The sequence below is a fragment of the Elgaria multicarinata genome, chromosome 7 (assembly GCF_023053635.1).
Source record: "Elgaria multicarinata webbii isolate HBS135686 ecotype San Diego chromosome 7, rElgMul1.1.pri, whole genome shotgun sequence".
Lineage (NCBI taxonomy): Eukaryota > Metazoa > Chordata > Lepidosauria > Squamata > Anguidae > Elgaria > Elgaria multicarinata.
The window spans coordinates 31,102,052-31,118,611 of NC_086177.1; the positions used below are offsets into that span (position 1 = coordinate 31,102,052).

Consider the following 16,560-nt stretch of genomic DNA (forward strand, 5'->3'; position numbering starts at 1 on the left):
CACCTTCTCCTCTGCAGCTCTCCTGCCCTCTGAGAGAGAAAAACAAACCACAAGATGTTATATTTGCTTCGTGGTCTTTAGAAATCATCTTCCTTCCTTCATCCTCATTCTTTCTCTTCCATCACGTATTTCAAAACCAAGGGTCTCCAGCCTTTTTGGGCCTGAGGGCACATTTAACATTTAGAAAAAGTGCTCTGGGGAACACCACAAATTAGCTGCTGCAAGGGAATTGGAGGGCCAATCATAAAAATGTTGGGCACCCCCCCCCCCAACATTTATTTGTTATTGTGTGTGAACACGAATGCACACCCTCTGTGTGTGCTACTCACTCTGGCACTCTCTCTCTCTCTGGCTCTTTTCTATCTGGCGCCTCTACTCTCTCTCCCCCTGGATCCCTTCTTTCCTTCCATCTCTCTCTCTCCTCTTCTCCTCACACCCTGGGTCTCTGGCTCCTCTTTACTTCTCTCTCTCTCTGGTGCCTTTTTCCTTCCTTCCTTCCTTCCTTCCTTCCTTCCTTCCTTCCTTTCATCTTTCTGGCTCCTCTCTGGCCGTAGCTAGACCTAAGGTTTAACCCAGGATCATCCTGGGTTTGTCCCTGCCTGAGCACTGGATGCCCTGTGTGGCACTTAGATGAACAGGTTTCACCCCAGGACAATCCTGGGATAAACCTTAGGTCTAGCTACGGCCTCTGTCTCTGTCTCTCTCTCACACACATTCACTTTTCCCTCCCTATTAAAGCTAATGAAGTGATTTGAGCCTGTTGCCCCACAGATCCTTGGTAAGAGTGGGGATGGATTTCACACAAACCCCTACAAGCCATTTTTCAGAAGGGTGGCTTATCCTTCCCTATTAAGGCCAATGGATAAGAACATAAGAGCCATGCTGGATCAGACCAAGGGTCCATCTGGACCAGCACTCTGTTCACAACGTGGCCAACCAGCTGTTGACCAGGAACCTGCAAGCAGTAAATTGTTGTAAACCGCCCAGAGAGCTTCGGCTGTAGGGCGGTATATAAATGTAATAAAATAAATAAATGATGCAACGGCACCCTCCTGCCCATGCTCCCCAGCAATTAGTATATATAGGCTTACTGCCTATAAATTGCTCCACTGGTTTTCATGAGGAGAGGAAAAGCCCCAAGGGTCCTTGGTGGTGTGTGTGTGTGTGTGTGGATTCCACACACACACCAGCCACTAGTTAGCAGGGCAGCTTCTCTGCAAGGCAAACCTCTGCTTCTTTAAGAAAGGTTTCGAGAAGGATTGAATCACATGCTCTGTACCTGCACCCTAACAGACAGCACACTGGACTGATAAGGGATGCAGAGGTATGCAACATTAGGGTGACCATATTTTGGAAACCAAAAAGGAGGACAACATGGTCGGCCCCTAAGGGGGCATGTCTAGCACCAAGGGGGCGTGCCCACCCGAACATAGCCTTGGTCACATGTCTGATTTTACAGCACACATTTAAGTCAAATCTGTTCTACAAAACAATTTTAAAACCTCAATTATTAAAAAAATTCCTAAAAAATCAATGGATGAACGGATCTGTTTCAAATTTGGTATGGCTAAAGCTCTACCTAAAACCTATCATGGTGTGAAGTTTCATCTCTTTATCTTTAAAAATGATGATTTTAAAAATAATAATTTTAAAACCTCAATTATTAAAGAATTCTTAAAAAATCAATGGATGAACAGATCTATTTCAAATCTGATATGGCTAAAGCTCTATCTAAAACCCATCATGGTGCAAAGTTTCATCCTCTTTATCTTTAAAAATCACGATTTTAAAAATAATAATTTTAAAACCTCAATTATTAAAAAATTCCTAAAAAATCAATGGATGAACAGATCTGTTTCAAATTTGGTATGGCTAAAGCTCTACCTAAAACCTATCATGGTGCAAAGTTTCATCTCTTTATCTTTAAAAATGACAATTTTAAAAATAATAATTTTAAAACCTCAATTATTAAAAAATTCCTAAAAAATCAATGGATGAACGGATCTGTTTCAAATTTGGTATGACTAAAACCCTTCCTAAGAGCTACCATCGTGCCAAGTTTCATGTCTTTATCTTTAAAAATGACGGAGTTATAAGCATTTTTGTTAATACCCATTAGAGCTGCTCTTTGGCAGGGGAAGATTGGGAAAATGCGAATTTCCCCTCCCCCTCCCGGATTTGTCACTAAAAACCCGGGCAAACCGGGGCAAATCCGGTCATATGGTCACCCTATGCAACATTGTCTGGTTGCTTAAATGGACAGTGGTGAGCCAGTAGCCAGCCATTTTATTTGCTACAGCTTCCAAGTATTGAGCTGACAACTTTTGCTGTTACACCAGATTCATGCATTAGTAGTCATATGCCCAAGCAATGAAGAAACATGTAATCATACACATAGTAATTCTGGACTTTTACTAGTGAACACTTACAGGGTCCTGTAGTTCTGACGTCTTTATCTTGTAAGCTATACAGGAGTGCATGTGAGGAGATGATGCTTAAGGGAAGAGGTAAGCCCCACTAGCTTATTCAAGGAAGCAGTGTGGAGGCCACTACTGAAGAAACCTAGTGTAGAGCCAATGGTTTCTGAGAATTACTGCCCACTCTGAAGATTGCCATTCTTGGGCAAGGTGTTTGAGCATGTGCTGGCTTCTCAGCTCCAGACAGTGTTGGATTATGCCCATTATTTGGATCCATTCTAGTCTGGGGTCAGGGCTGGTTTGGGGATGGAAACAACTCTGCCTGCCCTAGTAGATGATATACACTGGGGAAAGGACACGGGAAATGCATCCCTGTTCAGTAGTTCCAATCCTTTCACCATGAAGCATCTCAGAAAGTGGTGCCCGGGGACTCCTATTCCACCCCATAGCCCTGGCCTACAGAGTATTGCAAGATCACATGTTGTCCCCTACAGTTTTCAACATCTACATGAAACCACTGAGGGAAATCTTGAATTTTGGGATGAACCGATGCCTAGAATTATTTTGGGATGGATAAGGGCAAACAAGCGTAATTCAGGCAAAATGGATGTACTGTGACTGAGGAAATCTGGACAGAAGAATACATCTGGGTATAGATTGGGTCGCAGTCTCCCGGAAGGACCAGTTTGGGAGTGGTCTTGGACTCAGCACTAACTGGTGAAACTCAGGTGGTGGGGTGGAGCAGGAATACTTTTTACCAACTTAGGCTGGGACACCAGCTGTGAACCTATCTGGAGAGAGCTTATCTTGCCTCAATGGTTATTCATGCTCTGCTGACATTCAGGCTAGACTACTATAAATGGGGCTGCTTTTAAAGACAGTTTGGAAACATTCACTGCCTGGATAGTTGTGGGGACTGGGAAATCGGCACAAGTGACACTGATATTTCACCAGCTGCAATGGCTGCCAGTGTGTTTCAGAGCCCAATGTAAAGTGCTGGTTTTAATTTTTCTTAATTTGGGGGATGCTGCTTTTATTTGTAATCATTGTTTTTATTGTATTGTTTCTTTTATCTTATACGCCACCTTGGAAGGGCTCCACCCTTACAGGCAGCCAAAAATAATGAAATTAAAACATTCTTACCAAACAAAACCCACGAAACATTAAAATACAAAAGCAGCAGCAGTTCTGTTGCAAAGACCAAGTCTTGAATTGTGGCCCAATTCAACTTAAATAACCCACAGTGAGGGTCTAGGGCGTGTGCAGCCACAATTTTGAATATGCAATCCCCGCTTGCGGGTTATTGTGCCAATTGAACCCAGAGGGTTAAATAACCAACTGTGGGCTGTCATATTGTGTGAACAAACCTTTATCTCCTTCACTACACAATATAAGGTGGCTATGTGGGTCCACTAGCATAAAATTAAACGGAGCTGGACAGCAAGTTATTTTTGCAAGGAATCACTCTCATTAGTCCAAACATTTCTCTGCTAACACACATGCACTCTTTCACAAACATAGCAAGGGCCATGGGGGAAGAAAGGGCTCCCTGAAGGTAAAAAGTTTCAAAGCCAATGGCATAAAATAGAAACTATGTAGCATAACAGTTAATGCTGACTATAAAATCCACATTTTCAAGTAAGGTACATATGTTTCATCCTTAACAGGGCCATACATTCACAAATATTGACAAAACAGATGTTTAGCACTCTTGGAAGAATGGTTTTGATTCCCACTGAAAATGCACAGCCCAATTCCCACAACAAATCTAATCCTTAAGAAACTCTTTCAGCCCTAACAAATGAAGCTGTAAAAACCTCATTTACCTGCTAGTTCTAGTATTGCATTATACACTCAGCCTATTAGGTTCCCCCCCCCCTAGCAATTTTAATCTCAGATCATCCACTGTTACTGTCTGTAAGATTAGGTCTCATAAAACTACTATCTTCAAGCCATATATTCTGAAGTAGATTCACTCAATTCAATAGAAATATTCTGGAGTCAGTTACTAGAAGGCTGCATAGCCCTGTGTTGATAGAATGGATCCAAACTCCCTAAAAGACACTCAAAAATATTGATTCGCACTAGGAAGCCAAGCAAGGGGGGGGGACGTTTTTACAAAAGACTATGATCATTTTCCAATCTACCCCAAAGCCAAAAGCAAATTTCCCTGCAGGTAAATGATACACTGCATGCTCCATTTGCTCTGAGAGAAAAATAAAACAAAACCCAATTTCACCAGTACTTACTTTCTTCTGCCACAGACAGTGTGAAGAAAACTGTATATTAAATGAGGCGTTTCTCAAAGGTGTGGGAAAGATTTTCTAATTACAACATACTGGGCATGAGGCCCTAATCTTACAAATAAATAAATAAATAAATAAATATGTTTATCTATTTATTTGCAAGCTCGATGATCCAGAGGAACAGAATGCCAATACAGCAGAGGTTAGAACGCATTCTGGTACATCTGTACATGTATACGTACTAATAATACATTATGTATTTCACAGTTCCCTTCAGTTCTATACTTTTCAAAGTCCAGAAACTGAAAACTGCAATTTCATATATCAAACTTTTCCCCATTTCTCTAAATGTTTCTATCTTACTAAAGCTACAATTTATACATGCTTACCTGGGAATAAGTCCCATTGAACTCAATGGATATGATTTCTGAGTAGGAATTGTAAGGCTGCATTACATGATGCAAAGTTTAGCTGCGGAACTTTCATGCTCTATTTGTTTACTTAGGGTTTACTGATACTTTTAAAAATTACCGTATTTCTTCGATTCTAAGACACACTTTTTCCCCTAAAGTAACAGCTCTAGAAATGGGGTGCGCCTTAGAATCGATGGCGTCTTAGAATCGAAGAAATACGGTATCTACCCCTTCTTCCCACCCCTTCGGCGCCAACCAGCTTCCACTACCAATAGAAAACCTAAGAAAGGCTCTCTCAAAAGCCTCACCAAAAAACAGCCAAGCGTTTTGTTGCCAGGACGATGCCTCCGCGTCTCTTCTTCCCCACCTCACCGCCCACCCGGCCGCCCCCGCTTTGCCAGGCCGGGCTGCTTACTCCTCCTTTCTCCGCCTGCCCTCCGGGTAACACCCCAGTTCCGTACCTCACGCTTCCAACCCTCAAGCTCCTGCGCCTTCTTCACCTTCAGCCAGGCTCTCCTAGCGCCGCTTCAGAAAGCGCCTCCCTCGGCTCACGAGGGAGAGGCGGAGCGCGAGAAGGAAGTGCCGCCTCAAACTACAGAGCCGCGGTGAAGGCTAGAACGGGGGGGATGTGAGGCCAAGGCATAGCGAGGACAAGGGACAAAAGGGCGCACGGGGAGCATAGAGAGCGCGGCACAAGTTTGAGGCCTCTTCGGAAAGTGTGTGTGGCGGGGTGTGTGTGTGATGTCGTCCAAGCGCGTGCGATTTTGCTCATGACGAGAGTTTTATGCTTTTTCCCCTGTTGGTGGCACTGAAATTAGTGTGCGCCTTAGAATCGATGGCGTCTTACAATCGAAGAAATACGGTATATTGAAAAAAGAATATAAGTACGCATTTTTCCTATTTTATTATTGGTCCACTTTCCCATTGTCACAGTTACTGCAGCTGTATACCATAGAAGTACGCATTTTTCCTATTTTATTATTGGTCCACTTTCCCATTGTCACAGTTACTGGCTGCTATATTTCTCAAATGTTTTTCAGTTCCTGAATTAAAAAGTTGAAACATTACACATTTTCAATTTGACAAAGCAAGCAGTTATAAAATTATGAATCCTTATTTATTTCAATTAAAAGGTTTCATTTCATAGGAACTGAGGGCCAGCATATAAAGTACAGCGTAACCAGCTTAACTAGTTCCACACACCCAAGAGGAATTTGCTCTTGCATTATTCAAAAGACAGCCTCCACCCATCCGCCTACCATACATTAAACCATATTTGAAACTGAGTTTCAAAAGAGTTTGTGATATGGCATAGGGTTTTAACATTCATTGTCAGACTTACATAAAGGAGGCACAACTTGCTGTACTCTGTAGACCTAGGTCCTGGTGATTGTCTGAACTGTGCCTTCATATCCTAACACTACTGCTAAACTTAGAAAGTATCCTTCTCAGTACAAAGACCCATCCACGTGTAAGCACCATCCCCTGGTTTCACAATGCAGAATCTGAACACAGAATAGAACTCCCATTTCACTGCCATGCACTGAAAGAGTAAAATGGGTGGGCAACCTGTAGCCCTAAGGCTGCATGCAGATCTCAGCCTAATTTCATGCAGTGCTGGACCTAATTTTAAAAGCTCTTTCAAACCCATCATTTCAGACCTCCTAAAGAGTGATCCACCCCTTCTCCAGCAGCCCACTGGGCATGGAGGATGAGAGGTGGGGCAGTGGGGCTGGCAGAAAGAGAAAACAAGGTGGATGCCAGCCCCTGGCTCTTGGTAGAAAACAGTTTCCTCACCTCTGGAGTAAGATGGAAACCAATCTGTTATCACTCTAATTATTATTAAAATGGATCTAAGAAAGGGGTTAAAGAGTATTATAATCTGATTAATGGTGCAATCCTATGCATGTTTAGACAGAAAAGAAGTCTTACAACATCCAGCATTAATGGGGCAGGAGTATATAAACATGCACTGGATTGAGAGCTTTATCACACCAGCCTTATAGTCTGCTGTTGCAGTGAATTGCACGCTAAGGACTCAGATGACGCCAACTTTATAGTCTGCTGTTGGGGCGAAGGACTCGGATGATGCCGACCATGTCCTGCTGTGATTGCGGGTTTTGCCTCCCACTTAGCGGCATATTTTGGTGCGCAGAAATTCCAGTTCTTCCAGTAATGCAAAAGCATCCTGCTGTTCTGTGGGCATGTTTTCAGTCGCGGTCTTGCTGACGAAAGAGAGGGGTGTGCAGGGAGGGCGTGGTGTCCAACTACCACCAACCAATGAACTGTTGGAGGAGGTACAAAGGAGATCTGAGGGTGGGAATGTGCTTCTCAATGGGAAGAGGAACGTTCCTTTTCTCCATTGCGTGTTTTTAAATTTTTTTAATTTCCTCCTTCTGCTTTCTGGACAGAACAGCTGCTGGGACTAATCTAATTATGCTCGTCCATCTTAACTGTACTACCACTGGATCGAGGGAAAGAAAAAACGGACAAGTCTACTTTTCTTCTTCCACCTTTAATTTTCATTTCATCCACTGCTGTCTCCATCCATTTTTTTTTTTGTCCTTTGTCATTTCTCCTTTTCTGTTTTTGGTTGTTATGTTATGGCTGAGAATGTTACTCCTCTCCGAACTGGATGTGGTGTGTCTTGGCAAAGAGGTTAACTACTTTTCCTCATTTCTGCTTAATGCTGCTTAAAAAACCTGTGCGGTTGTTACTTTCCACTTTCCCTTCCCCAACATTGCCGTTCTTTGTTTTTCAGGTGGAAGTTGTCCATCCGCAGGAGTTTGGGTCAGTGCCTCCCACTACGCCTTCCTTGCTCTCACATTACATTAACACAGTAGTGCACCATTTTTAACGTTTACTTTTTTAACTCTTGTAAACCACCCAGAGAGCTTCGGCTATGGGGCGGTATATCTTCTATATAAATAAAAATGAAAAAGACGTTCGTTACTGTCATTATATCTCCAAAAGTTCTTCACCGATTGCTTTGAAATTTTGACACAGCGTTGCGTTCGAATACGCGAGCGTTGTTATGTAACTATGTTCTCTATGGGGTCAAAGGTTTGTCTTAAAATCGAAGAAATAGGCCTCCTCAAAACCAGTCCTGCTGATCATTGTGACATCACCAACCAGTAGGCCAATCCGCTCCCTCTGCCTCCTCTCCTATTTGCATGTACTCTCGCAATTGGCTGAGTGAATATAGATGTCACACCTGTGACAGTTACACGTTCTGAAGAAAGGTAACTGCCATGAGTTTCCGCTAACCTCCTCACCGTAAAAACATCCTTTTTTAAAAACCAAACAATTTGCTTTACTTCATCTAAATAATGCCTCGCAGAAGATCACACTTAGGTCGTCGTACTCGCGGAGCGGAAGCACTGCGACGAGAAATTGCAAATCAGACTGAGGAAGAACGGGCATCAGCAAACGAGAAAAAAAGAAAAAGAATGCCTCAAATACGTGCCAAGGAACCAGGCAAGCAACGTTCAGCCAGACTTGAGGATGCACGATTGCGAGCACGGCAATCGCGTTCTACAGCTTCAGATCTGCTTTGTTCTCAACAGAATGAACGCGAAAGGCTGAGAGGGGCTGAAAGACGTCAACGAGAAACAGCACATCAGCATCAAACACGACTCCATGGTAAACAATCACACGATTACAATCGCCTTGCATTCCGGTACAACCCAGCTGATGATTATAGTTTGAGGCGGCATGTTCTCATCGGCACTATGACTGAAGTGTGTCCTTATTGCAAGGCTCTTAAATTTAATGGAGAAACAAAAGGAATGTGTTGCGCTGCTGGAAAAATTAAACTGCCTCAACTTGGACAACCACCAGAGCCATTACAAACTTTGCTTGCCGGATATACCACTGAATCAAAGCATTTCCTATCTAACATCAGGAAATACAACTCATTCTTCCAAATGACGTCATTCGGTGCAGAAATCATCACAGCTCCATTTATGCCAACTTTCAAAGTCAAAGGACAAATTTATCATAAAGCCGGCTCCTTCCTTCCGTTTCAAGATAGTCAACATAAATTCCTAGAAATGTATTTCATTGGTGATGGCAATGATTAATTGAATGCACGCTGCGGAATTTATACCGACATAAAAAGGTCCATTGTTTCAAAACTGCAACAGCTACTTCACGAAAAAAACAATTTAGTACATTTGTTCAAAACAGCAATTGACATGATGCCATCTGATACACACAAGATTGTTATTCATGCTGACAAAACGCCTGCTGGAGAACATGTGCGAAGATTCAATGCTCCAACTATAGACGAAGTGGCAATTGTTATAGTCGGAGATCAATCTTGACAGGACCTTTCAAAGGTGAAGATGTCCTCATTCCTCGCATTCCTATGATTCCAACAGATATGCCATTTCAATTTAAGAGATTGCAATTCCCAATTCGATTGGCGTTTGCAATCACCATCAACAAAGCTCAGGGCCAGTCTTTAGAACCCAACATCCAAATGTAACCGGAGGGGCGGGGGCGCTGATAAATGCTATGCATACTTAGATCAATAAAAGCTTCTACTTTCAATATACTGAAGGGTTGTGTTCTTCTAAATAGCGCTGGGTGGGGAAAAGCTTATTCCAACATCACACAACATGGCGGACGGCATTAGCTGTAACAGCAGACACACTCAAAATGAATAAACATGATTGTCCTACATACTTCTGAATAGGCTTAAAATTGGTAATAATCCCATTTTGGCTTTGCCTACTCTGCCTTTGGCCATGCCCAGAGATGGAATGCAGCTCCTGAGACTTTTCCCAGATTGGAATTCTGGTCTCAAGCTGAAAAGGGTTATCTACACCTGGTTTGGGATCTGGGTACTAACCAACATTCTCCCATAAAATAAATGCTGTTGACTCAAGGAAGGCATATCTAAAATCACAGAATTACATACTTTATGAAGCAAGTAGTACATCTTTTTCCTGCAAAAATCATTTTTAAAGCATTCTTTCACATTTTTTAAAAAGAAGATGCTCGCATACCATTTTTACCTGTAATCACTCTGAGCACTTAATGCTACATTTAGCCTTGGAAAAGTGCCTTCTCCTAGATGGACTGCATGTGCCACATTCATTAGTTCAACCTTCAATTTGTTAGTTCAACCTCTAAGCAGTTCAGTACCATGAAGCTACTATGGTCCCCTACATCAGGACTTCCCAATTAGATCAGTCAGAAAGGGCAGATACCCATGATTAGATCAATGGTTTTATCTCACTCACTGCTCCTTTTCCAGTGCTTTTGTAGAAGGCTATAAAATAGTTTCTCACAATTCACAATTAGGAAGACAGCGAGGGAGGAATAGTTACTTTCAAAACAAAATTATGTGGAAGCGTCACAGAACCACTTTGGTCCAAACCACGTATTACACATAAATACATGGAATGGTTGCCTGGTGGTTCTTTATTAACTGAAAAAGTTGCTTCAGGAGGAGGTGATTGGAGCTAGAGAAGTGGTGCAAGGAGGTCCCTCTTGAAGTGATTTTTCCAGTTTGCAATTGATTGATGTTCACGAACTCATCAGATTAAATGCACAGTAAATATGGATAATGCTATTGTACTTAAATAGCTCCCGCAGCAACACTGCAGACACTTAGGCTCTTGCTCAAAAGCAACCTCATTTTTTTGGCAGGGAAATAAGGGTAATTCTAAGGCTGTGTGCACCATGACCCAAAGTCTATAATTTTTTTTCTTTGCCCTCTTTGTTAGAACTTTAAAATAAATTATATGCTTAAATCCTGTTTGCTCATTGTGATTTGGAACATAGAACCCTACAATTACTTATTTTTCTAAAGCATCTGTAGGTCTCCTTGCCATAATTAAGCCCTGAACTGTTTGCTTAAAATAACGTTCAAATTAGTCAAAAGACCACAATCACTGAAAATGCATGACATTACTATATGGAATCTGTGACTTAGTTTTTAGAATATAATGACAAGCCAGAGGGTAATAGGTCAAAGGTTTTCGTAGCACTAAAATAGCCTTACAAGTACTGCTAAACAGCCCTGAAAATGCACTGTGTTTAATACAGATTTAAGAGATGCTGAACTTACTTGGTAATATCTTTCACACTTACATAGTCATGCTATTCCATATAATTCCATTGTTTACTTGAGGCGATGATGGTGATGATTTGCACAGTAAAAGGGTCAATCACAAATGAGATGAAAATAGAAAATCAACATTTCCTGGCAAAATCATTGGTTCATCATTAGGTTCATCTACACCAAGTAGATATTCCACTATGAAAGTGGTATGAAAGCGGTATATGAAAGGCAGGAGCCACACTACTGCTTTATAGTGGTACTGAAGTGCACTGACAACTGTTGGGGCCCATGACACACAGCATATACTGCTTTCATACCACTTTCATAGTGTCATATCCTGCTTGGTGTAGTTGTGTCATGGGCCCCACCAGTTGTCAGTGCACTTCATTACCACTATAAAGCAGTAGTGTAGATCCTGCAGTGCACTTCAATATCACTATAAAGCAGTAGTGTGGCTCCTGCCTTTTATATACTGCTTTCATACCACTTTCATAGTGTCATATCCTGCTTGGTGTAGATGAGAGAGTAACTAATTATATAAACAACAGGGTTAACTATACTTGTTGGAGTTTACAGTTATACAAAACAATACAGCAAATTGTGAAAAACTCAAGATAATAAGTGGGTGTAGTTGAAGCGCCCCAACATTCCTTATTTGAGTTGGTAAGATAACACAGCACAGTAAGGCTATCTCTGCACCCAACCCTGCCAATATATTATGGGTGGATAGGATATCTTTGTCACTGAAAAGGCACTTGTGGGAATATCCCACACCACTTTTTAAATAGGCTTAAACAAGCACTCTCATACAGGAAGCAATGGGCATTCTCCCAAGTACAGTATGTTTAAGGGCACAATCCAATCTGATCTGTCCTGGGTACTCATAAGCCTCCAAACTCAGGAGGCTTACAAGTATCCGAGGCAGAGTAAGAGGTGCAATATGCCTCCCATTCAGCATTTTAGCTAGATGGGCGATTTCACCATCCAGCGCAGAGGCTTCCAGGACGGGGAGGGAAAGAGGGTAGGAACAGCTGGGGTTATCTCTTATCTCCACATCCCCAGTCTCCTTTTCTCCCCCGGGAACACTTCCTTTTACCTCCTATGAGCTCGCATTTATGAGCTCATAGCAGGAGCCAGCACAGTTCTTATTGCGCTGGTTGCAAGCAGCATAGTTTCCTGCTCTGAGCTCGGAGACAGGAAATCGAAATATCCTGTGCCCCCCAGACGCTGTGTGCTTTCTCCCAAACTGAAAAATACAAAACAAAAATAGCAAGGGCATGCAGGGCGGGGAGATTATAGTTCACTTTACTAACTAGATCACAAACAATTTCCAATAGGAATCAGTGACACAGACACCCTACATTCTACATAGTAATCCCAATAGTACTGACTGCACTAATAGGGGAAATATTTCAAACTTTAAATTGTTGTTCCTTAGGCAATACCTCCTAGCTAGAGGATAAACTTTGCAGAAATGCAAGAACTGGCCAAATTAGAGGCATAAACATAATTATTACTGATGTCTGTAGTATTTAACCTGAAAAGTATTTTACCAATTATCTGGCCTCCAAAATCTGATCACCATGGTGCCAGGTGGCCCTACTCTTACCAAAATGCAACACATCCCAAGATTCCAGTAATTTGTAGGCAACTTGGGAGGGGCCTCTCATGTCATACTGAACTTTGGAACAAGCAGAAGCACCACATCTCCCTGCTCCATTGCCCTGTATAACATGAGACACTTCCTAGTCCTTCCTGAAGTGGGAGACATGCGCACAGTACTTGAGGGCCGTGTTTCATATTGCACTGAGTTTTGGGACAGGCAGAATCAGTCCCCAGACCACACATAATAACTGGCTATTGAATTAAGCCTAAATTTATGGATGCCTGCCAATTATATCATGCTTATCTTTCTAATAACTCTGAAAGATAGGTGATTAAGGCAGCAATCCTATGCTTTAGGAAAAACCCACTAAACACAATGGGTTTTACTTCTGAGTAGACATGTACAGGATTGTGCTGTTATTTCCTTTTTAGCAATGAGAATGAAGGAAGAGGGGATCTCAACCAAGGATTTTCTATCTTATGATTTATACTCTTAATGATTTATGCTATAGTACCGTATTTCTTCAATTCTAAGACGCCATCGATTGTAAGACACACACTAATTTCAGTACCACCAACAGAAAAAAAGCTTTGATTCTAAGAAATAATAAACAACCCGCGATTCTAAGACGCATCCCATTTTTAGAGATGTTTATATGGGGAAAAAAGTGCGTCTTAGAATCGAAGAAATACGGTAGTGCTCATTCCGTTTTATGTGCTATAACTCTGAAGATAGCTTCAATTGACAGTATGTCTGACTTTGGATACATTTCAAAGATCTTTCCCTAGTAGTATTTAAAGCATGTCGAAACTTCCATGAAGGACTTTACAATATGTGCAATCCATGTGTACATAAATAAATAAATATAACATGCAATAATCATACTCATTCTTATATTGTTTCATATTCTGTTTTGTTGTTTGTACACATGCTGGGAAGCCTCAATTAACCACAGCTTTCCAGAACACACACATCAAAAGCCCTCATGTGCAAAATGTCTAATGAAATAAGGAATAGAGCCCTTTCTGCAATAAACTCTCACTGTAGAATTTGTTCCCCACACACAACAGCCAAGCCAGTTCAGTCTGGCTTTTTTATTTACTTGTAAAAGGTTAATTAAATTAGCAGGCCTTTAGGGGCACAGCTTTGATGGTTACACAATAGAATATAAAGTCTATCCGGTTTTAAAAACTGCTAGACAGTTTTCTTCCGCCCTCTCTTTTTTGCTGCTGCATTATCATTCAATATTGCTGGTTACAGGATATTGATTTTATTAGTAGTAGTAATATTTCTTTCTCACTCATGGCTGTTTTTCGAGACGGACATGACAGGCTTTGCCAGGTCATGCTGTCTTTTACAGATTCAGGAATTTCCTGACAATTGAACATGTTTTAATTATGACTGCTTTCTGGATGTTGGTGTGGATGTATTTGGTAGGCCCAGTTTCTGAGGGTTTTCTGTATAGTTTTTTGATGTGATGCCAGTGACTGATGTGATGATTGGGATAATTGTGACCTTTTTCTGTTGCCATAGTTCTTTGACTTCCATGACCAGTGGTGTATATTTATTAATTATTATTAACATAAGATAACATTGTTAACCACCCTTAGGCACTACAGGATATGCATATTAAAATAATATAAAGTTACATGTTTGCACAGTTCCATATTTTACACAAGAAAACTACATCACGGAAGTAGAAGTAGCAAATCATCATCAATAGTAGTAGCAGCAGATTGCCTTGCAAAAGGCACAATATAGAAAACCAGATCTTACACAGAAGTCCAGGGATATTTCTTTAGAACAGAGAAATATTGTCTTCTTCACCTTCTCCCATATGAACCAACTTGAGGCTTGTGCTCACTTTCTGAGCCACTTATTGTCCCCTGCAGCTGTCAAGGACAAGACGACCCTTTTCTGTTGTGGTCTGTTCTGAGTCTGCTGTTGTTAAAACAGTTTTTATAATGCTACTTTACTGCCATTTGTTTTATAGTCAGGTTTGTTTTTAAAGTTATTGCAATTTATAACCAACCTGAAGTGTGGGGAGCCACTGAATTAACTTCCCACAATGTTCCCAATGTAGCATCATCCCAGGGCATTAAAATTAAAAATTTAATGCAGCTCCTGGACCTAACCATGTTTTTCACAGGCAGATGTCAGGCGACACAACTGGATGTTGGGGTAGCTGCTCAAGGATGCCCTGTGGAAGAGTCCTCACAAATCTGGGCTTAAAAGCAGTTTCCAAATCAGGAGGGTGTCATTTATTTTCAGATGGATAAGAATGTAAGAAGAGTCAGACCAAAGGTCGATCTAGTCCTACATTATAGTCACACGTGGCTTGTGAGAAACCTAACCCATAAGTGCAATAGCAAATGGTATTATTGCCTCCAATATTGGATGTACCGAATAATCATCATCAATACCTGTAGCAACGGATAGGCTTGCACCAGACACGATTGAGCCAAAATTTCTCCTTTCATTCACCCTTCCCCAACCTGTGCTGGACTACAACAACTAGAACAATCATGCTGATTGAGGACAATGGTGGTTGTAGTCCAACACCAGTAGGAACTCAGCAATTAGGATCAAGCTGCACATGTCCTACAACCACACAGCCTGCGAGCGTCCTTCTGACCTCCCGCAAGGAACTCGAACTTAATGTGGGAAACCGGTATTAGACAATGAAGACTTTAATCGGGCTGGTGGGGGAGGCGGAAGACAGACAGCAACGCCTTGGCTTTCTCCTCACGGGAGAGTGGGGGGAAAGAACTGGTCCTGCCTGCTTCTAAACCGCTTTGGACAGCTACACACCGGACTCTTGCGTCCCCGTCCAGCTCAAAGGGTTTACCCCAGGTAGTCGCTCTCACCTAACCCCGCAAAGCGGGCGGCGAGGGCGCAGCAGACTCCGGGTCAGCAACTTGAGGGCGGCAGCCGCCGGGGAAGACATCGCGACGGCGAAGCCTGGCAAAGGTGAAATGGCTCCTACCTGGGCTATTGAGAAACCCAGTCCTCGCGAGGGGGCTCGGTCGGCAGCACGGCTGGGCCGGAGGAGGAGGAGGAGAGGAGGAGGAGGAGGAGCCGCGCCGAGCCCTGAGGGAGGAGGAGGAGGAGAGGAGAGGAGGAGGAGCAGCAGCAGCAGCAGCAGAGCGAAGGGGAAAGGGCGGGCTCCGGGCGAGGCTGAGTGATTTGTTTCGTCGCTGCTACGGCGCTGTAACTGCTACGTTAATGGAGAGTGGAGCCCCGGGTTCACGTGGCTGAGTCGTGTGAGGATTAGAAGCGTCGTTGAGGGAAAACCGGGAAGAACGCAGAATGTGTGTGTAAGGCACGGAGCTGGTGACGGGCGAGAATATAATCGGAGGCAATGATAAGAAATGAGAAAACGTGTTTGTGTAAGGCTTGTGATTCATATAGGACATAGGCCACGTGGAAAGCTTTTTAACCCCTGTAGGCGTTGCACACTCATCCAGTCACGTTTGAATTCACTGACCCAACGATTGACTGCCTGGGGTGACGGGCGCCCCTGGCGTGCTAACGTCGCATGTGAATGGACCAGCGCATGCGCTAAACGCATTTCGGGCTACCCATATTATGGACATACTTCCCCGTAACAACACTATGGCTTGCTTCTGAGTAAGCATGCATACGGTTGCGCTCTAGCAGGGTAAGCCTATCCGTGCCTAGTCAGAAATAAGCCCCATTGAGTTCAGTGGGGCTGACATCCAGGGACCTTACAGAAGTAAGGGCTTTCTCCCTGCCCCACTCCTATATAATATAACTAATACCCAAGAGAAAGAAAGTAAGATAG

The 16,560-nt window shown here is 42.6% G+C and overlaps 1 protein-coding gene across 3 annotated transcripts in view; it reads right to left on the minus strand.

The window, feature by feature from the left end:
• The window catches only part of LOC134401415 (enoyl-CoA delta isomerase 2-like), a 39,451-nt gene extending 23,617 nt beyond the window's left edge, over positions 1–15,834 (minus strand). The window contains exon 1 of one of the 3 annotated variants that reach the window (XM_063130328.1): positions 15,742–15,834. Coding sequence is in view for 1 of the 3 variants with exons in the window: in XM_063130327.1 (XP_062986397.1) it covers positions 15,623–15,702 (80 nt within the window). In the remaining 2 variants the exon portion in view is untranslated. The other 2 variants (XM_063130327.1, XM_063130330.1) reach the window with 2 other exon arrangements.
• Between the last annotated feature and the right edge of the window lie 726 nt (positions 15,835–16,560).